Here is a 21,747-nt window from a genome sequence, read left to right as displayed (position 1 = left end):
ATTACCATGCTGCAGTCAGCGTTTGTGTGTGTGCCTGTGCATGCAATTGTTCATTCATAGAGAAGAGCATCTTTAAAGAGCTGTCCAAAACCTAGAAGTTTAAACTCTTGTTCAGTAAGTGATGTTTATTTTATCTTTCAGTGTTAGTCCTTCTTTATGTTCTTTGCAATGGTTAGCAAAGCATTTAGGATGGAAAGTTTCAGTTGAAACTTTTTTCCTAACGTTTTTTGCAAAGGTTTCGAAGTTTCTTTTTAAGCCAGATTTCACATTTCTTTGTTCAAGGAACTAAATTTTATTAGGATTTTTGGCCGGCGAAATCCAAAAGCCTTTTCTCCAATTGACCTCATAATGCTCTGTGAATTAACCAGTCTTGAAAACATTGTAATTAGTAGAAAAACTAAAATAAATAGGGTTTTTGGATTTTTTTGGTATATTTCACACGTTAGATAAATCTCATTTTTATGACAGTGTATAATCACCTAACAATTTTCAGGCTGTTGCTAGTTAATCTTTTCAAGGTTTTGCTTTACATGGTATCCTTCAGCTGAAATAGAAGAGATGCCTTTCAAAACATTATTGAATAAAGAGGACAATAAATGCAATTTCTAATCTCAGAAAGTATCTTGGAATACCCCAACTTCTCTCTTCTGCAGGGAGTAGCAGGAAAACATTTTCTTCTCTTCCTTCAATAATGCTGCATCTTCTCTCCAGCTATGTGATATAGAAAACAAGATCACATCAGTGTTATGTGAACTTGACATCAAGGAAGGCTCGCACTTGCCCAGGTTAAGCATTTGTTCTCAATCCCACCCAAATACATCACTACTCCAGGCATTCAGAAAGAATTAGTTTCAGAGATGTGCTCTCAGCTGCATTAGGAAATAAAACCAGTTTTGCAAGGGAAAGGGCTGTTCTTAAGCAGTCCCATGCTGTCATGGGAAACACTGTAAAGGACGAGAGGAATAGCTAGGGACCCTCAGCCAGAGATTCATTTGAGTCTGCCACCAAGTCAAAGACTTTTTTTTCCTAAGAGGAAAAAATTATGGGTTTTTTTAACATTATATCAAAGTGGTGCAAATGCATCATAATGTATAATATTTCAGCAAATACATGACTCCTGATTCTTATGAAACTTTAAACTGGCCGTGGAATTGTTGTCAGTTACATTCTTATGTTCACCACTTAAAGATTTTGTTGCTTCAAAGAGACTTCTTTAATTAATAATTTTAGAACTCTAGTGAAAAAGTTACAGTGTATGATCACTGCTATCCAGACCATTAATTCTTCAGCCTATCTGAAATTAATTATAGTCTCTGAATGCAACTGTAGTCAAGATGGATGAGAAGATTGACTAGAAGTTCTGCATTTTTTAGCAAATTACACAACGGTCCTTATGGGATGGGATTGACAAGAATATATTTTTCACTTCTAGCCAGTCTGATTACAAATCTGTCTTACTAAAATCCATCATGCTCACATGCCAGGTGTTTTTAATTACAGATTCAAAGAACCCACAACCTTGGTGTTATTAGCACCATGCTCTAACCAACTTAGACTGTCACCTCTTGTGTGCCTAGAAGTGGTTTTCAAGATGGAGATGTACACACAGTTGTAAAAACTACAAAAGTAGCTGCACCACTCCTAAGGAAACCAGAAAAAATTTGAAATAAAACACTGCTCTTATTTTTGGTTAGTAGGGTGTACTGCATCTAACTACATCAAATACTTTGCAGCAAATAACCTCTGTACAAAGGACATGTAAATGTAAACATAAGGTGACGCTTGGTTTTAAGGCTAGTTGCTGAAGAGGAAGGAGTGATACCAATTTCTTCTGTTTCTTCTTTATAGTATTTTTAATGAAGCATTTAATGAATGGCGCAATTTTTTTTCTTTAGATTTTTTTTGCAAAAGTGAAAAGTAACATCTTCATTACTTTTTTCTGCCCCTCTTTTGTCTTAGTCAAAAAGGGGTTTTTTTGAAAGCAGGATACAGATTAGCAGTGGAAAGTGGAGCACTTTAAGACTAGCAGCCTAGCAACTGGAAACTCTTGGTATGCCAGAAAGGTATGGTGTCTTCTGTGCAAAGATAGTGTCATGTCACCATCAGCCCCAACCAAAATCAGCTTTACCCAAACCACAAAAATTTGCAGAAAAATATTAGCAATTAAAGCATGGAATATAAAATTTAACCTCCAGACAAATCCTACAGAATTCTATGGAAAATTTGCTGTTGACTTTGAGAGCAGTCTTGGAACTTACCTATTCCTGACTGACCTAGGTGATAGCTGACTCAGCAACTAGTTCAGCAGAATGGAAAAGCATGAGCTGGTTTAATTTCACCATTTTGTGGCAATTCTCTCTAAATTCCTATAAAACATTTAAAAAGCACATTACAATGACTGCTTGGAGCACTGCAGGTTAATTATTTCCACTCATCTTAATTAGATAATAGTGTGAACACTATGAAGGAATCCTCCTCAAATTATTCATTAAAAGTATCTCTCTTTGGTCTTTAACTTTCCTAATGAGGATGAAAAGACTTCTCTCCACAAAATACCGGTGTGCTTGTTAAGGGATGTTAAAACACGCTCCCCACATGGGATTTGGAGGAGAAACAGATGCCTCTCCCCCCTGCAGGTGGTACCAGACACCTGGGGTTTGCTGCAGCCACTGGCACTGAGCCTCTCACTCACCCTGGAGCTGCTGTAGGTGTTTCTCAGGACACACCCAGCACAGTGGCTGGGACTGCCCCCCACTGCAGTGAGTGGCACAGAGACCCCACTGGCTCCAGCCAGAGAGTGACACCACAGACCAGGGACACCCCTGTCCCTGCTCTGACTCCAGCTGCTGTCCCTTTGGCAAATGTGAGTTTCTGAGTCCGGCATTGAACATGTTTCACGTATGGCATTAGCACAGTTTAGATAAAAAGCTAAATTTAGAGGTAATGAATATTTGAAAGGTCTCTTTCTTTTTCATTAAAATTTCTTTACTTTTTCATTCAAATTATTAACTCCTCTTAAGCATTTTTGCTTTTTTTAATTTTTCTCCTTTCTCTACTGAACTCTTTCATTCCAGCTCAACTCATATCATCCATTTGATTTCTGTCACTCATTTTTGGTAGACTATTTTTTTTTTTCAGTTGCTTTTTCTAGTATTCTTACAATGGTGTTTTTCCTTTTTTACTTACATATTTTACAGCACAGGCGCTGTGCCATTGGTTTTTAGCCTCCAGGTTAGAACAGATCCTTCATTTCAGTTGAAGCATCAATTAGTTTTCCTCCACTGCAAAACTCAATGAATCTCTACTGAACCTGATAAACTCAATCTAGTAATTAGTAGAAATTCAGTCTCTTGAAGAGCTTTTCTTTATGGGTCTGTGCTGCTGGTTTGGACCTGCTAAAGGCTCGGGGGGGCCTTTCACTGCCCCCACTGTGCCCTCTCTGGTGCCAGCCCCTCAGGGCCATCCCACTGACCAGGGACACCAACACAGAGGTGTCCCAAAGCGTCTGCCCAGTGTTAGAGTCCATTTCACTGTTTCTCAAGTTTCTACCTTCCTGACTCTTTGTATCCAGAAACCATCTGCAATGCATCAGCATCACTTGCTATTTCTCAGCATCACTTGTTATTTCTGTGGCACCAAATTGCTTGTGAAGAGACAGAGAGAATGATCTCTCATCTGTCTTAAAAACCTCTTCTTAATCTGTCTTCTTTCTAGATTCCCATGAGATAAGTAACTTTCTGTTGGTGTAGGTTGTTCTGTGAGCATTTGTATACTTTACAGGTAGATATAAACTTCTAATCAACAAAAGGGAGGAAGGGAAAAGGAAGGAAACTGCACATTTCAGTGCAGCAGTAAATCTGATTTATTGTGCATTTTTCATATGCTCACATGGTCCATTTCAAGTGAGATTTTTCTTAAGAAAACAAGTGATCTGTTATGTTTCTTATTCTGGTATAACTATGTCATAGGGGATCAGCTCAGTTTTACACAGGTTAAGAGAGCGTGTGTGCAAATGTGTTAAGTGGTATTAAATTAATTGTCATCTTGACATACTTGTACATTTTCAAGTATTGCACTGAAGAAACTCTCTGCAATTTTCAGTGTTTATGCACCTGGAGATGTTTATAACAGTTTTAGATAGTGTTTACATTGAGCATTTGTATAGAAACTGCTCATAACATAAGCAGTTTTTCAGATTGAAAAACTGCATACATATCATGGAAAGGCATGGTTGGAATGATAAAGCTGTAGTTGGGAAATTTAATGAAGACTGTCAAGAGAAAAGTATGGTCATTTCTCTGCTTTATCACTTTTATACTTTGATGCTTATCTACTCTATTTCTTCTCTCCAGTGATACTACTTAATCCTCTCCTCTTTCATCCTCTTTCCTTTGACAATCCCACAAATGCCAAATTGTAGTTACTGGTTTTGACAAGATCACTGGTTCTTTGCCCTTCATTTTCAATCAAATCCCGTTGCCTCCAGCCTTTCCAATTGGCTCTGATCTCTAATTTAATGGTAGAGAAGTGTAACTATCACTTCCTAATCTGCATCTGCCATCAGGAGACTGATTTATAACAGTATGTACAAGAGAATTTAAAGTGAAGGAGAGCAAGCTGACTTTTAAATTAGAGTTCTAAGATATTCCCTAAAATGCTGCCACTCATTTTTTAACTCAGTACGTTCATGTGAATGTGAATGTGGGTGATCTGATATAATCTAAAGGGCTTTAGTAGTCAGTGAAGTTGATAGGTATATATTGCAATGAAAAACAGGAAGCTACGGTCAGTAGAGGAAGAATCAATAAAGTGCATGTGTACAGACAAATGAGATTGTCAGGAATCTTTTCCTGGCTTGTCAAAGACTGCTGATGATCTACCACATAGCCTACTGGCAACTCACACAGCTCCTTGGCAGGGGCTACCAAAGAACTGAGGCTGAGACTTATAAATATTTATGTTGTACATAATTTCATTCTATTCCCAAGCTCACTACACAGAAGGCACATGTACCCTGATTTGTCTCTCTTCCACAAGTCCTGAACATTGAATATGAAACCTGCACTTCATTTTGTCTCCCCTGCCACTCCATCTGTGATGAACCATTAACAGTTTAGTGGGGCTGCCAGCCCTTAAGGCCCTGAGAGAAATTCCATCATACAGCTGAAATTAAGCGTAAATCATCATGTCAAGAAACCACTTAATGCATTTGCCTTTCGGTTTTCAGACTCCTTGTCACTTTTGTTTCAAAATTTTGTATTTAAAAAAATGATCTGTCCGGCTAGATTTCGGTCTTATGATAAATCGCTTCCAAAAATATCACATCCAGAACTAATCTAAAAGAGAATTTTCCCCCATTTTTTGTGGGAAGACATAAAATCCTGTAGGTGAACAAAATCCAAATTCCAGCTCTACTGGGACCTTAGTTGTACTGTTAAGGCATTGGAGGTGGCCCGTGGATTGTAAATGCTGCTGACTAAAAAGCAGAGTTAGATTTAAACCTGGTGACCTGCTGACTTTGCCAAATATAGGAGGGAGACTTTGAGAAGGAAAAAAATTAACAGAAATAAAAAAGCATGAAGAGAAAAAAGAGTGGGGGAAAAAAGAGGTAGTTTACATGTGATTTTTGTCCTTCACTAACAGTCATGGAGGACATTTTTGGAAGAATTGTTTCTAGTTTTTGAACTAGAAACATCCTCCTAAATAGGATGATTTCCAGCCCCAAAAACCTTTAGGGACTCAGATTACTATGCCTTCTGTGTATATTTATCGCCTAAATCCCATTACAAAAAGGCAGCAGTGAGGGAGGTGGGTACTTCTTTGAACAGAGAGTATTTGATGAAAGCAGGAGAGGCGAGCATGGCTTTGGGGGCAAGGGCAGCAACAGCAAGGTCTATCTTGTGCACTTAGTGGGTGTTTAAGATAGGCATTCTGATTTATCTGCCACTGCTGCAAAAAGTGGCCTACCTGCCCTCGCTTTCATGCTGACTACAAAGAATTTTAAAAGACCCCAATCACACTTAGAAAGGGAGATATTTTGCCTCTGAAAACTCCTTTCTAGATGGTCTTTCCTGGGGTAGTCTGACCTGTCTCTGCAACAGGGCAATACATAATATGTACTTCTTTCTAAACCCCAGATCATTTATCTGAAAAAAGTAAATACACTGAGTTAAGATAGTCTAGGTGTAGATGTTTATGATTAGAAGTATACAGTCATTTATTAATCACTTATAATTTTTAGCTTATAAAAATTTATACATTTCTGTATTTTTTAATAACCAGCAGTGTCAACACTGTGATAAAAAAGTGACTAGGGCACACACATGACAACAACCTGGATGATTTTGGTCAAGAACAATTTTTAAAAGCAGCAGTTTGGAAAAATTGCACTGGCCCTATGTACGTGTTGTCCTCTTGATATTAAACCTCTATTAATAAGCTACAGTTCTCTAGTTTAAGTATCTCTGCACAGGATTTCAAGTCATTGGTGAATTTAACAGTTGCAATTACAGATATAAATCATACTAAATGGCAGACACTCCCACAGGGTGCTGTGTGCCCCCTCTCTGTGCACAGGTAGCAGTACAGGGCTACCAAGATGCGAGAATATGTGAGCTGTGCTCCAGTTACAGAACTGCTGGTGAAATGTGAGCGCCTCTGGGGACAGTTGCCCAGAATTCCACGTGGTATCATACAGAGATGAGTTCTAGGGCACTCCCACAGTGAATTCTGGGGGAAAATGTGTCTCACAGTTTAATTTTCATTGTAAGGAAATAGATTATTAAATCCACAAGCAAGCAGCACCAGTGAACTAACCTTAATTTGAAGAACCTTCACATCTAGCCCAGAGGAGTTTGTGCCTTACTGGGTTAGGGATAGGAGCTGTGACATTTCTAGTCAACATATTATTGAGAGGGGAAAAAAAACCAACAAAAATAATCTGCAAAATTCAGTTTCCCTTGCATATCTGTTTTCAGGATGATAATTAATAATATTCCATTGTAGAAATTTGAAGGAAATAGCACCAGTCCATCATTATCAGTGTGTTGATGCTTCATAGCTCTTCATGACCAGCCACTTTAAGGACTGGTAATTAGAGTTTCCTACTGTGTAAATAATTTTAATCTATTAGATTAACTATTTTATTAATTTTCATATTAGAGGTTAAGATTTTTCCTTAACCTGTTTCAAACTGCAAATAGGTACAGAATTCACAGAAATTATTAAAATATTTCATCTTCATGATCACCTTTAGTGTTTTGACACAGCATAGGCTGTGTGCAGTATGTTTTCTCTGTATTAAGTATTTTTTTATTTTAGCTCATGAAAAATCACATTGAAAGTTGCAGTACTGATCAGGAGATCATTACAGCACTAGCTGCAGAATAAACTAACTGCAGCCACTAGGAATGAAAAGCTTCCATGCTGTTTTCTCATACTGTGAGAAGATAAACCAATCCCCTCACCTCTGCCCTGACCACAGTGTCAAAATTTTAAATTAGCTGCCAGAAGTGAGTACAGTGCCATACCATTCTCCTTGGTTACTCACTCCTCTGATATTACTTTCTTCTATATATATTATTTTGGTTTTGGCCTTAATCATATTATTGCAAAGCCCATATGGCTTGCATTGAATTCCATGAGCTTTTTGTGTTTTAAAAGTAGCAAAATTGTCGATTTACTCAAGGCTTTTAGCTTCAAACCATTTAGAAATAATACATCCCTTTACGTTTTTTAAAGCATTGTATACATCGTCAGTAATTACATAGGCGTGGACCTATGCAATTATATAAGTGTATAGTAAATTTTGCAAATCTTTACTCAAACAAATAAAATAGCTGTAGATATTTCTGCATCGTGTCTATACTAGAATAATTCCTAATAAAAAAAATCTTTCAGATAAAAAGATTTCTTTAATGCTCAGGTAGATATAGTACAGGCATAGTGTGATACAACAGACACTGCCAACTGAGACAGCAAGCTACCCATTTAAAGGCTCAGGTTTGGTGCTCAAACTAAAAATAAGAAATTTGAGATCCCATCAGATACCAGACTGCATTTTATTTTATGCATTTATCTGCACCATGTTTCTGAGTTGAGCTGAGGGTTAGGTGCTACAGGATAAAAGGGTATTCATTCTTGTTATTTGTATTAAAAGGTTTAGACATTTCCTGAGATAGTTATTTAGGTCCATCTGACCTTGAACTGGAACTGGGTTGTTTTGTGTATTCACCAGAGCTGCTGCTCACTCAGAGGCAGAATTTCTCTGCTGAAATTTGGTTGATTTTTTCAGGCTGTGGCTGAGTCATCCCTGGTTTTTCTCATTTCTTTTTCATTTCCTTCAATGTTTCACTCATATAAGAACTGATATTTTTTCCCTTTTGTTTACAAAGTTTTAATATCCTTAAAGCTTCTTGCTTGCTGTTCCCAAATACAAGCATATACTGAAGATGGCTTGGGAACTCTTCTACATCATGTCTCCAACACCAGGATTCACTGCAATGGCAGCAGGGGGGATAACCAAAGATTATCCTGGTGCCTGTGCCCTTAGCACAGGACCTGTCAGTTGTGTCTTTCATCTCTTGCCCCATCTGTTTTGCACTCTGGCTGCTGTGGCAAGAGCCATCATAGAGCAGTGTTTGTTTTTCCGTGTACGCAGTTGAGATGAAAAGTGCAGGAGTTGCATAATGTGCCAGCCAAGCTCTGCCTCTCTCAGGAACATAAATCAGGTACTGAGCTGTTTTACAGGTGTTAAGTCTGCCATTTGCAGCAAATATCCACCCAGGCAATGCTTGCTCATATCACCCATTTTTTATAAGATGGTTGTTTTGGCCTTACAGGAATATACTCCAACAGTTTCCATCGCAGTAAATAAGGGTGATGCTGTTCAGCTGCTTTATAGCACATGAACATTAGCTATTCAGCCAAATTAGTCTTTAATGAGAGTATAAATAATAGTTATATTTTATATATGTAGAGTGCCACATACTAAAGGGAGACTGACAACACATCATGGTTGGTATTTTACTACTCAGAAAAGGCAAAAGTACCAGATTGGTTATCACAATTGCCAAATTCATTATATGGGAAAGCTCAGCCATGGAATTAGAAGTCTGCCAGAAAGGACAACAAAAGGTATCTTTGAGATTTCATTTTGGTTTGGTTTTATTTTCCATCTTAAAATTCAAAAGAAAATAGGCAAATTCTTTAAAATATTTTAACATTAAAAATTTTACACACCTTCCATTGTTTCAAATTAATAATCTGACATTTCTCTGTTAGATGATTTAAGGTGGGTTATAAGAATATTAAAAGAGATGCACACAGACAAATAAGTCACCTGTATTGGAAAGATGCTGGAAAGATAAAAAGCCAAAACAATTTTGTTGTCCTGTTCAAAAATTCTGGTTGCCCTTTGCAATTCATGGTGGCTGCAATCTGTTTGGCCTTTTCCCATCAGCATTCTGCTCTAATGATGAACTCTGCAGCATGTACAGAAATTGTTCTCAAGCCTCTGTTAACAGTCCTGATGATATATTTTTTAGGTTTCCTCTACGCTCAGAACAGTACCAAACGCAGCATTAAAGAGCGACTTATGAAGCTCTTGCCCTGCTCGGCTGCCAAAACGACATCTCCTGTTACTCAAAGCAAGTTTTATTTTTCATTTTTTTCATTTGACTTTTTTTTTTTTTTTTAGGTTTGCATGCATCAAAAATTATACTTTCATTAACTGCTCATTTGAGAGGTGAGATAGCTGCTGAAGTAATCATATGGTTTATTGAGGTTTAAAATGTAGCAATGCACAGATTTGTCTATGCAGAGTAGGATGGCAAGAGACCTGTGCCACAGTCTGCCACACAGGAGCTTGGCAATTGCAGCAGAGGGGATAACCAAAGATTATCACTTGGCACTTATCATTTGGAAGTTAGTTGACAAGTGATTCCATGGTTAAATTTAATACCTGCTCTCCATGTATTGGAAAAGTGGTAACTTTTTGGCATTTCCATGCACGTGACTGTGTGTGCTTGCTATCCAATACACAGAGGATACCATCATAACTGGTCTGGGAGGAAAGGATTGGCCCTGAAGGTTTTGAATATAGAACTTCAAACTATTTAGGAAACAGGACTTAAAGTTGGTGTCTGAGAGAAAAAGAAATAATGAGATTGAAAAGAATGTGAATGTGGATATACAGGAAAAGCACACTGATATTATACTGAATGTCTTGATAAAATCTCTCCAGAGCAGGTAACAGATAAATATAGAGGGGCAGCAGGAGTGAGAGAGAGATCAATACATAGATACATATATATTCCTAGATAGAGATTAATTATAGTGATAACACTACAATGTCTTCCTATATAAATTGACTCCTATAGCAGATTTTAAACTATCTCTCTGGATCCAATTCAATCTAGATTAATTTAACTGAATTCTAGGCTCTAATATGAGCACCTAAAACCAGAAGCTGAATTGTCCATTTGTTTCCTTCTGATAAAGCATATCAATCAATCTCAGGGAAAAAAAAGGCCTGCAAGAGCAGTTCCCCATGTCTAGTGAATCTAGGACAACCAAAGGCAACTTGACTAGAAATACAGCCCCTACTAATGTCAAGACTTCACAGGTATAGATCTAGGGTTTCTTTATGCTATCCCCCTTCACTGTCTTTCATATGCTCTTCTGTAGAGAAAACTCTGGTGCTTGCTTTCCTCTTAAGTACTTGTGATGAAAAGGGCTAAATTTCTGGATGTACACTGATTTATTTATTTCACGGTGTCTTCAGCTGATATGTTTTAATTAAAAATAAGGTAGCTTAAAAACTGCAGTTACTGTTGGGGTACTTGTTAATAACTCTTTCTAGATAAGTTACTTTCAGCTGCATGACCTGAACAATCTAGCCCTAGACAATAAAAGAATTCAGAGAATCACAGGTTTGCTTGAGTTGGAAGAGAGACCTTTAAAATCATCTAGTCTAGTCCTCCTGCTCAAGACCAAGTTGCTCAAAGTCCTATCCAACCTGAACATTTCCAGGGATGGGGAATGGAATAGATAAGGAAATAGAACACAATTAATAGAAAGTTTGATCTGTTTGTTTGAAGTTGCTGGGGAAGTGATACATCCTTATTCCTTGCACATTTGTATGTAAGCTCTTCATCTGCACAGGTAGCAAAATATATTTAGAGTCAGTCTCAGAAGCCTTGACCATGTCAAACTTATATTTTTCCTTACTGAAAGTATTCTATAATCCAGGAGAGAGGTTGAACTAAAACGAGTATCAAATATTTCCTATTTGAGAACCAGCAGTAAAAAAGATGCATTCAATAATTTTCTCTGCAATCTCCTCCATAAATAAGTGCTACATTAAGTAAGAATGTTATATCAAGTGAAAATCTTGAATAAGATTATCATTGTAGATATACACTGTTATTATTCTATTTTAACATCATGTGCTATTTCATTTCTGCTAGCATGAAAGAAGAAACATTATAGTGTCCTAGGAATGAAACAGCACCACTTGCAATAACAATCACATGATGTGAATTCCTTAGAAATTATCAGGGAAATATTTTTTAACAATTAATTTATGGAAATATACATAGCCTGAATTTGCACTTCTGTACTTCTATCAATATGTGCTTACAAAGGTTATCTAAAAATTTAAAATCTTGTCTCAGCATTTGTATTGAACATATTTCAGCATTGCTAATGAAAAAAGCATGTAAAAGATTGTTTCTTTGTGTGCTCTAGTCTAGTAAGTCTAAACTTAAAACCATCATTACCTAGATATGTGCATGTGCTAGTACACTAGGGTAGGACTACACTCAGTGGTTTTGATAAATAAAAACTTGATAAATAGTTATTAAATAGGGAGGCTATAATGTGGAGTTTGTGTAGGGAAATGCATGTGCACAATTTTTTACAGATATATAAAGAGTACATAAAGAGTATATAAAGAGTACAGATATATAGAGTACATTTGCTTTTTGCTGTGTTTTTGCTGTGTTTTTGCCATTTTGTTCTTTAACGAATAATGAAAGGTTCAAAGCATATCTCCTGTGACATTTACATTAAAAAATGTCTTTACTATTTAGTAATAAGAAATCTCCTAATTAATTTAATCAGTAACAATATTTTGTTTAGTACATTAATGAGGGATTGTGAACTTGTTTCTGGTTTTCAGTTGACATGAAATTTTATTTCTATGGAAAAAAAAAGTATTCCTAACTGATCGAGGCTGAATAAACCAAGGAATGGAAATAACTAATGCCATAGAAATCATTGTTTAGAAATAGATAAAAATAGAAATAGTAAAAATAGATTTTCACACACTTTCCTGCATATTTTAAAGTATAGATTTTTCTGATTTTTCTTTTCCAGCCTGGTATCTAGAACTGTGAAGAAAAAAATCAAAAACCAAATGCCTCATGAATGCTATAGCATTTTAGTCATCACAGTTGGTTGATTTTAAGGAAGTTTATGATTATCATGCATTTTTATTATTTCTAGCTATAAGACACTAGAGAAGTCGGGTGTAAAGAATGTGATACTGAACCTTTTCATTAACATCATCAGCCTATTGCAGTCTTCTACATGCTCACTGAATCATTTAAAGACAATAAAAATGTTTACTGCTAAGGGTATACTAAATATTGTGCTCAGCACATTGTCTGGCCTTTATCTCTAGCCTCACATTTATTATGTGTATTCATTTAGCTTCCAGAAAACTTGTAGATGTCTCTCTAGGTAGCCAGATGTTTTACAAATGGGCGCTTAGAGAACCCATTTCAAGTTAAGTCTTTTTCTGTCTAAAAACAAAACCCATTTAAATCCCATGTAACCATTCAAATATAAAATACAAGTGAGCCTTCAACAATATTTATTCTAAGGTTGATTTTTTTGCCAATTTAGTCTAAGTACCTAGTGTTGAGTTGGGGTTATCAAAAAATAATCATCTGGATCACACTGAGATCATCCTCCTGAGAAGAGTGCTAACAGCAACATATTTTTCACAGGAGAAAGGACAAAGCCCTAAATTTTGTGAAGATTTTCCCAAATAGTCTATATATTATTAAATATCTCTTTAAAGAGAGATATTTAATAATATATAAGCTATTTGGTTGTTTATTTTTTGTTTAGCTGAACTGTGTCTTCTGATGCCAAATTTCTCCCAAGCAGCTGAAAGCTATTATTTCTGCATTATAGCAGAAGAAATATGAAACTGTAGGCATAATACTACTTTAGTTGAGTATTCTAATACTATGTGTTTATGAATATTGAACCAAATGAAACTTTATTCTAAAAATAAAGAGACCCACATTCTAATGAACCATGTATCTTCAACATTGTAGAAGTGACAATTAGGCATTTGTATTGTTATATTGCTATAGTTCCTATAACTCCTAAATCAAAATAAGGCAGTAATTTCATTTCATTAATCTGGATAAGTTACGTTTAAGGCTGTCAGAACTTAGAAATGGACACACACATTTTTATTTTGATCACAAGGTACTGGCACTCCTTTAGCTGTTTCATCGAACTTTCACATTTAAAACTCTACCTAGGAAAAAATGTATTGCTAATTCTCATTGTTTTAAGTCTATACTTAACTGTAAACCTTGAATGTGTATATCCACATTCTTACTTACCTAAAGAAGAGGTCAATAAAACTATTATGTTCCCCACTTACGCTGCTCACCCTCAATAATATTTCTCCTAAGGGCTCAGTTGTATGATACTCAAAGTAAGATCTGCTGCTGGATGTGCAACATCAATTTCACATGCTTTCCAGAAGACAACTTCACAATAAAAATCCCAGCCTGATACAGTGAATCCACATCCGTTATCTAACTGAAGGAAAATTTTCAGTTTTCTGGAGTTGCTAAAGTTTTATAAAATTGTTTCCTTTGGTCAAAGTGTTGTATATAAAAAAAGTCATACTGAATGCATCATGCATGCTCTTGCAGGATGTTGGCTTTCCAGTTTATTGGTATTATTACTCATGAGATAATATGCAGGCTACTGGATCATCACTGCTGTTCACTATTCTTTGCAGCCACAGAAGCAGATGATAGACACGCTTTTCCTATGAGTTCAAAATGGACTCATCATTTGTCATTAAAGCTGCAAAAACAAGTCTATAAGAGAATATCTTTTCTTTCTTCCTTTCCCTTTCCCTTTCCCTTTCCCTTTCCCTTTCCCTTTCCCTTTCCTTCCCCTCCTTTCCCTCTTCCCTCTTTCTCTTTTTCTTCTCTGTCTTTTTGAAAGGGTAAAGCATTTTCACTTCCTGTATTTCCTGTTGAGCTCTCCTTCTCTGTCTTTTGTATTCTGCAGACACTGTAGAAGATGAAATGGAAATGGCCACAGTACGACATAGACCTGAAGCTCTTGAACTGCTGGAAGCACAGAGTAAATTCACAAAGAAGGAACTTCAGATCTTATATAGAGGTTTCAAGAATGTAAGCAACTTCCTTTTTGAATTTGCAATCTGTTTATGGGATGTGCCACTGCAGTCTCAGCTGTGTAAGAGTGACTAGCAGTGCAGCTCATGAGATTCAGTAGCTAAATACTGCATATCTGATCAGATGAGGAAACAATCACTCTGAAACAATTGGTCTAAAGTCATTAAACTATTTAATGACTTTAATGAACAAAAGATTCAGATAAAATTGAAAGCATCAAGGGGAGAATAATTATAATTTAGTAGGAGAAGTTAGTTACTTATGCTTAATAGAATTAGTATAACTTATATAGTAGGACTTTGTTCAAAGACAAATTGAAAGTTGTATTGAGGTTGCTTGTCTAAGGATGCAGAAATGGAAGAGTGCTGAAAAATTTGGTCAGTAAGAAGAAAGATTTTGATTTTTGTATTCACAGGATCTGTCACAAGAAGTAATTGATTTCAACTGCACTAGATGACTTTTTTATTTGGTGAACAGATGTAGATAACTTCATTAGTTCTCACTAGTTCTACAAGTCTATAAACTTCTTAGATCCCTTTACTAGGATCTAAGTGATTTTTTTTCTGAAAATGTGTGATGTAGTGGCAGGTTCAATGTTGTATTTGGCAGGGATCCTAACTGAGGACCCCAGTCCATGGCTGTAGTCTGACTCATTTTCCAGTGTGTACAGCTGCCCTGTAGTGCTGGGCTTGGCTTTGACTTGTGAGGCATTCATGGTTAGCACAGCAAAGAAATAAAACTCAAAAGATATTAGTAACTGAACTCTGTTTTCTTAAAAACATACTTTTTCTCTATTTATTTTACTATCCTTTATCTCATTAAAAAATATGTGGAATGTTGGATGCAGTTAACATTGGATAGAAAATATTAAAGAAATATTATATTAAAAATTAATAATAGTAAATTTTAATAATCAATGTTTAATTTTAATCTATAATTTCAGCTGTAAGTATTGCAACTGTGCAGATGCTATGTCTCCTGCTAAGCTGCAGCTGAAGATTAATTTAATTGCATTTATCACCTTATAGTTTAGCTTTTCTTTCACCCTTCTTGGATGAAAAGGGACAATCTCTTGCCCATGGCATTTACTACTCAGATGAGTTAATAAAAACACAATGAAGCTCCATTATGGAATCAGAGAGGATATCTTCAATAGCTTGTACAAGAAGTGTAAATCTTGCAGCTCTTAGCTCTCCTGCATTCTGTAAAGAAAGCAAGACATGCAAAGGGACATTTTAAACACATATTTTTATCAAAATCTTACAATGCGAGCAAGACAGTCACTTAATGTGTCCTGTCTGTATCATTCTCAGTTTCAGAAAGTATATAATGTTGGCATGTTAGTGATTAACAGTGATTGCTCTTAAAAGCTTTTCATTTCCTCAGGGGTCCAGAGAACATTCCCCTGCTAATGACAATATTCTCCAGGCATTGCAAATCATGATCTAATGTCCCTAATTATCTAAGGCAAAAAGGTACAAAGTATAGTGGATAAAATAAGCCTTCTGTCTGTTTCTCAAGAATAATTATTTTTAGAGTTTCAGAGACTAAGAACCTTGATATTTCTTTGCATAAAATGAAGTATGGAGAGTGAGAAAGGTTATAAGGAAATATTTTGATACCTTTTTTAGCATTTTCTGAAAAGAGGAATTCCAGCTCTTCATGTGCTTTCTGTTCCAGGATGTAAGTTCTACTTACATCAAAGGAATGTTGATGGTAAGACATGGTAATAAATTTTTATCCATATGTTTCATTTCCTTATCAGTACATGATAATTCAAGGCATGCATGTATAACATATCTTTGACTAGATGATAGTTAATGAACATGAACTTCAGTGGTTTTGTGTATAATGTCATTGCAAAGTTATCAATTATGATCTAAAATGCTGTAAATCATGTCCAGGGCTAGTGACTGTTATAAAGATAAATCAGTTTAAAATAGTATTCTTTAGCCCAAGCATTAAATTTCAGAAATGGATGATTTCAAGCTTTTTGTTGAGTTGGAGTTTGTTTTATTTCTCATATTAACAGTTTCTACTGGAATATATGGTGCTAGATCACAGTTCTCTAATCACTTCAGAGAACTGGTAGGACAAGTCTACCTCAGCTCTATGAACATCTTGTCTGTGCTGATTAGTTCACCTTTCCTGCCATGTATCTACCTTTTATTGAATATATCTTGAGTGACTTTGGTGGGTACTGATCCACAATGGCATTGCAATTTCTCCCATGGTCTGTGCTTGGACCGTGTCCCCCTTACAGTGCTCCATCATCCTCTGCTGCCTGCCAAGGGCCACCTGCCTTCTGGCACTGTCATCCAGCTTAGTGCTGTCCTGCCAGTATTTCCAAGCACACATAAGCCAGTGTGCTTCACACGTCTGCTTCGTGTACCAACATCTCCTGGGTGCCACCCAGCTGGACACTGACTGCTTTGTTGGGCATGAGCCAGCAAATGTGTCTGTGGATGCGGAAAAGGCAGTTCAGCTTTAGGTAAGGCACTTCCAGCAGGCCAAAGGAGCCCTGGGAGGCCACACCAGCCCCTCCCTCAGCACTGGTGAGGCCACATCTGAAGTGCTGTGGCCCATTCTGGGCTCCAGTAAAACAAAAGTATGGACATACTGGAGAGAGTCCAGCAAAGGGTCACAAACATGTCTAAAGGACTGGGGAAAGCGTTTGCTGTGGGAAAGGCTGGGAGAGCTGAGACTGATCAGTCTGGAGAAGAGAAAGCTCAGCAGAGATTTTATCAGCATACATAAATATCTGAAGGGAGGGTGTAAAGATGGAGCCAGGCTCTTTTCAATAGTGCCCAGTGACAGGACCAGAGGCAGTAGGCACAAAGTGAAACACAGGGTGTTCCCTCTATACATCAGGAAACACTTTTTTGCTGTGAGGGTGACTGACCACCAGCTCAGATTGCTTACTGGATTTGTGTCATCTTCCTGCTTGAAAATATCCAAAAGCTACTTCTCTGGACATGGTCCTGGGGATCCTCCTCAGGACATATGCAGGAATGTGCAACCAGGTATCTCCAGAGATTCCTTCCTACCCCAGCCATTCTCTGAGTCTGTGATAGTCTGTTTAATCATTCCCCTAAGAAGGAAATTATTGAAAAGATTAAATGAAAGGCACAGGCACACATTTAACATGATATCATCAAAATATTGTGCAGATCCTACCTCTATGCTTTATGCCTTTCACCTGATATTTGCCTGTCTTACTATCTCTTTGATAATTCAGTATGTAAAGCAAGATAAATTAAAGCATGAAGTTACAGTAGTTCTGCTGATGTTGTGGTCCTGTTAGATGAAATTAGTACCATCCTACAGCACATTACTACTAATTGAAAAGCTTCTGTCTATAGAATCTCACTCCAGCCTGCTTATTTCCTTTCATCCTGTTGAGTTTTAGGAGGTCTCTTCTGAGATAGGGATGAACAGAACTTTTCACAGCTTACCTCCAGTTATTTGTTATTTTTGACTTCAAATTGTTTACACGTAGTTCTGACTTCAGATGAGAAAGCAGTAAAATACACCTGCATTTCTGTAGTTGTTGATTATTTCAAAGTTTGATTTATTATCATCAATTTGATTTTCCACTGAACACGTATTACATGCAAAATCCAGACAGAAGGAGCACAGGGTCTCACAGAGCATCTTTGTGTGTATGTAAACACCTGAAAGCTTTAGAAAGTCTCAGACCACATTGTAGTAGAGCTGATGCTCTGAGTAAGCAAGAGCTAGAGTATAATTTCAGGGAATGCTCAAAGATGATTGAAATGCCTTTGAAATGGCTGTTTTGGTAGAACTCAAAGTCAACATTTAAAATGAAAGGGAATATACACAAAAGAAAATGTGAGGAGGTGGGATAAACACCTTCAGATGACGTAACAACTATTATATGGAAAATTATCAAGGAAGAACTTATGTCTGTATTAGGCAATTTAGCCATTTTTAAGCTTCTATACTATCCTTGAAAAATGAGCTTAATATAAGGCCTAAACCCTTCTCAGGCTGAAAAGGTTGCCCCCAGCACTCTGGCTTTACAATATTCCTGTGCTGCTGTTGATGAATTGTTGCTCAGCTGCCATCACAGTGGGACATTTCCAATTTGTATTTGGCTTCCTGTCATCCCATTTCTTGTAAATTGAAATTGTGATTGCTGCAGTCATTAACCTTTCAAACCAACAGCTCTGTGGCAGTCCTAGTACAAGTGGTACTTCACAATAACTTGTACAGACTATCAAGCATGGACTCAACATGTGGTCTTTCTTTCTCTTCTGTCCATTGATAGATCTCTCCCAGTTTTAAAAGCATCCATTTAAAAAATACCTAGATAATGCTTTTGCTGCACAAAAGATGCTCCAGTGATAAATATAAATGTTAAAAATATTTTCATTTTGGTTGTTCATTCTTGTAAAAACTTTTGTAGAGCTTTGTGTTGTGAAACTCCTAGAGACTTTTCCAGAAAACTGGAAGGATTTTTCATGAACCTTAATTTTACCTGGCTCTATGTCAGCGAAAATGTAAATTGAAGTCATAAATACATAAAAATGTCTGTGGACACATACTGGAGGTTTAAATAGGCAGCTCCACACCTTTGACATTTATTGGGAATTTCTAAGACACTTTTCTTCCCTCTTGCAAATGAGACAAAGAATGATAGTAAGGAAATAAATCTGACTGTTACAGCTCAAAGATCAGTTCCCTCATCACACCACCCATCTATGTGCATAAGTTGAAATATGATCATTTATTCAGAGATTTTTTATTTTAGTTATGATTTGATGGAAGCATTGTATCACTGTGTGTTGCATTTGTGAGTCTCACAGAAAGAATAATGGAAGCTAATTTCAGAGGTGATAAAGCTCATTTATTGATTGTCTGAAGCATTTGAGTTTTGTGTTCAAACATTTTCCCATTTAATTAGAGTTTTTAAAAACAAAAGAAAAATTATAAATTTTGTGAAAGTAATTGAGATTTAGAAGAGCAGAACTGAATTAGTACATGGAATACAAATAATTTTCACTGTATAAATAATTTTTCTACTCCTGCAATTTTTTGCTTAACAATGAAGATGAAAGTTGGGTGTATAATGTGCATTTTGCAGGATATGCACTAACTTTTGCAAAAGCTGAATGTAGTTTTGTGTACCAAAGTTAAAGTTTTCAGAATGATTAAACTTTTCTTAAATATTTGTATGCATGACATTCTAGGAACACTATATACACTATTTATTTTTTCACTGCAATTGGAACCTACTTGGTAAGAAAGAGGTATGAGAAATGTATCTCCCTGTCCTACACATGGACGGCTTTTAGCTTTGTGGCTGTGCTATTTGCACAGCCTCTGACCTATGGCTAATAGAGATGTACAGTTCTGTATTTTACTTCTCTTTCAAACGTAGTTTCTAAGATAATCAATGTCTTGATTAGAAATTATTTAGTACAAATTGAAATCTTGTACTGACAGGGGATATAGACATTTGACTATTAATGAGATGAAAAAATAGGCATTGCAAAGAGTTAAAATACCTCTGTGATGATCCAAAACAAGAGATTTTGAACCTTCATTCCATTTTCCTTACTGTCTTAACCTTCTCCACCTGCTCTAAAGCATGACAAGCGACAATGACAACATAATCCTCTTAGTTTATATCTCTGGAACATTGCATATTATGAAACAAAGGCTTTCATGCTACAAGAAGTAATATTTTAGCTTGGATCAGCTTTTTCTGAGCTGTCTGTGTCACCTATCTCACAGAGACCATAAGATTGTTCAGTTAAGTTCAGGTTGATCTTCAGTTTGTTGTGATCACATTCAGTTCAGTACTGAACCTGCATGTTTGTATTGCAATGAGTAAATGCAGATTCAAGATTAATACAGACCAGAACAGAGAGGGAAAAGCCCAAACTGAGCATGAGTGGAAATGGCATCAATGCAAGAATATTTTGCCCCTGATATCAGTCCTCCAAAGCTTGTTCTTGTAGGTGAAGTAGCTTAGAGCTTAAATATGCTTTTCAACCTCCCATGTGAGGCCCTAGGACAGCAAAGAAGATTTTTCATTTGACCAGCAGTCGGTGCAGTTGCTTTTCTTTGAGATTTGATAACTGTCTGTACAAGTCTTAGGGCTTCACAGCAAGCAGTCTTAGCAAGATCTTTCCAGATGCAGAATTTCTAACCCAGCAGAAGATAGCCTAGAAGAAAAATATAGATCAGTTAGAGGTTTCTACCTGGTTTCCTTGGCTAACATGAATCAATACTAAAACCGTCTGAGCTGCATCCCTCTGTGACTCTGAATATCAGACAGGGGATGCTCTACTGGGCATCAGTGCATGAGACATTCCCATTGTGCTGAAAGCTTTTGCAGAGGTGCTGACCCCTCTGCTCAAAGCAGTGTTGGAACACCAGTGTTGTGGACATGCAGAGGTTGTACATACAAAGAAGTACCAACAACTTGTCTTTTCAGATAAGCGTAGTGATGACAGCTGAACAGGTTGTGCCTCAAGCATATGAACCTGCTGAACTTTGAACATGGAAATGCCAATAAAATGGAAAAAAAGTAAATGGAAGTTCTAAATCTTCAAGAAAATCAGATAGTAGTAGTTCTATCTGAAAATCAACATTCCCCTATTTTAGAAAACTCCTGTGACTTGTCTTAGTAGACTAAAAAATAGACAACAGCGTAATGAAGATCAAGAAAGTAAACCTAGAAGCTAGATACCTTGTGTGCTGTACAGGCAGATTTCTGTAAATCTTTTTCTCTCTAACGCTTCGGTAGACATGTATAAAGCACATAGCTCAAATCTCCCTTTTTTTCAGTTGAGTTCTTGTTTTCCAGTTGTGCTTCAGATCAATTGTTTTATCAACTTTAGATGACTGAAGAATAACTTTAAAACAACCAGCCCTTGTCAAGGAAGCATTTGGTTATTATTCATTCATTTGGCATTCATTTGTTAGGGACTTAGAGGGAACTCTTCCATATTTCAAACAAGGCTATGTGAAAATCTTTTAACAATCTGAGCAATAAATAATTCTTACATTCATCATATATTTCCTTTGAGTGTTAGTAAAGAGACTTTGAAACATTTCAAAAATTTTTGAAACATTTCAAAAATTTTTCAAGTAAAATAATTTGGAAGTACAGTTTGACAGACCTAGAGTATAGTTGTCAGCTGTCACAAATTTACAGATCTTACTGTGTTCAGCAGAGATATTTGTTTCAATTAGTCTCACAGTTACTAGCAGAGATGGAAATCTTCTTTCTGAGAATTAATAATGATCTCAGTCC

The 21,747-nt window shown here is 36.6% G+C and overlaps 1 protein-coding gene across 6 annotated transcripts in view; it reads left to right on the top strand.

Moving 5' to 3' along the window:
* Window positions 1–21,747, top strand: part of KCNIP4 (potassium voltage-gated channel interacting protein 4) — a 384,901-nt gene that overhangs the window by 331,062 nt on the left and 32,092 nt on the right. For 5 of the 6 annotated variants that reach the window (XM_030947767.1, XM_030947766.1, XM_030947765.1 and 2 more), the window contains exon 2: window positions 14,332–14,456. In XM_030947767.1, the coding sequence (XP_030803627.1) occupies window positions 14,332–14,456 (125 nt within the window). Of the gene's footprint in view, window positions 1–9,545; window positions 9,648–14,331; window positions 14,457–21,747 lie in introns of all 6 variants that reach the window. The other variant, XM_030947763.1, reaches the window with a different exon arrangement.

The sequence above is a fragment of the Camarhynchus parvulus genome, chromosome 4 (genome assembly GCF_901933205.1).
Source record: "Camarhynchus parvulus chromosome 4, STF_HiC, whole genome shotgun sequence".
Classification (NCBI taxonomy): Eukaryota; Metazoa; Chordata; class Aves; order Passeriformes; family Thraupidae; genus Camarhynchus; species Camarhynchus parvulus.
The sequence above is the reverse complement of the archived record's forward strand: the minus strand, read 5'-3'. Positions and strand labels throughout refer to the sequence as shown.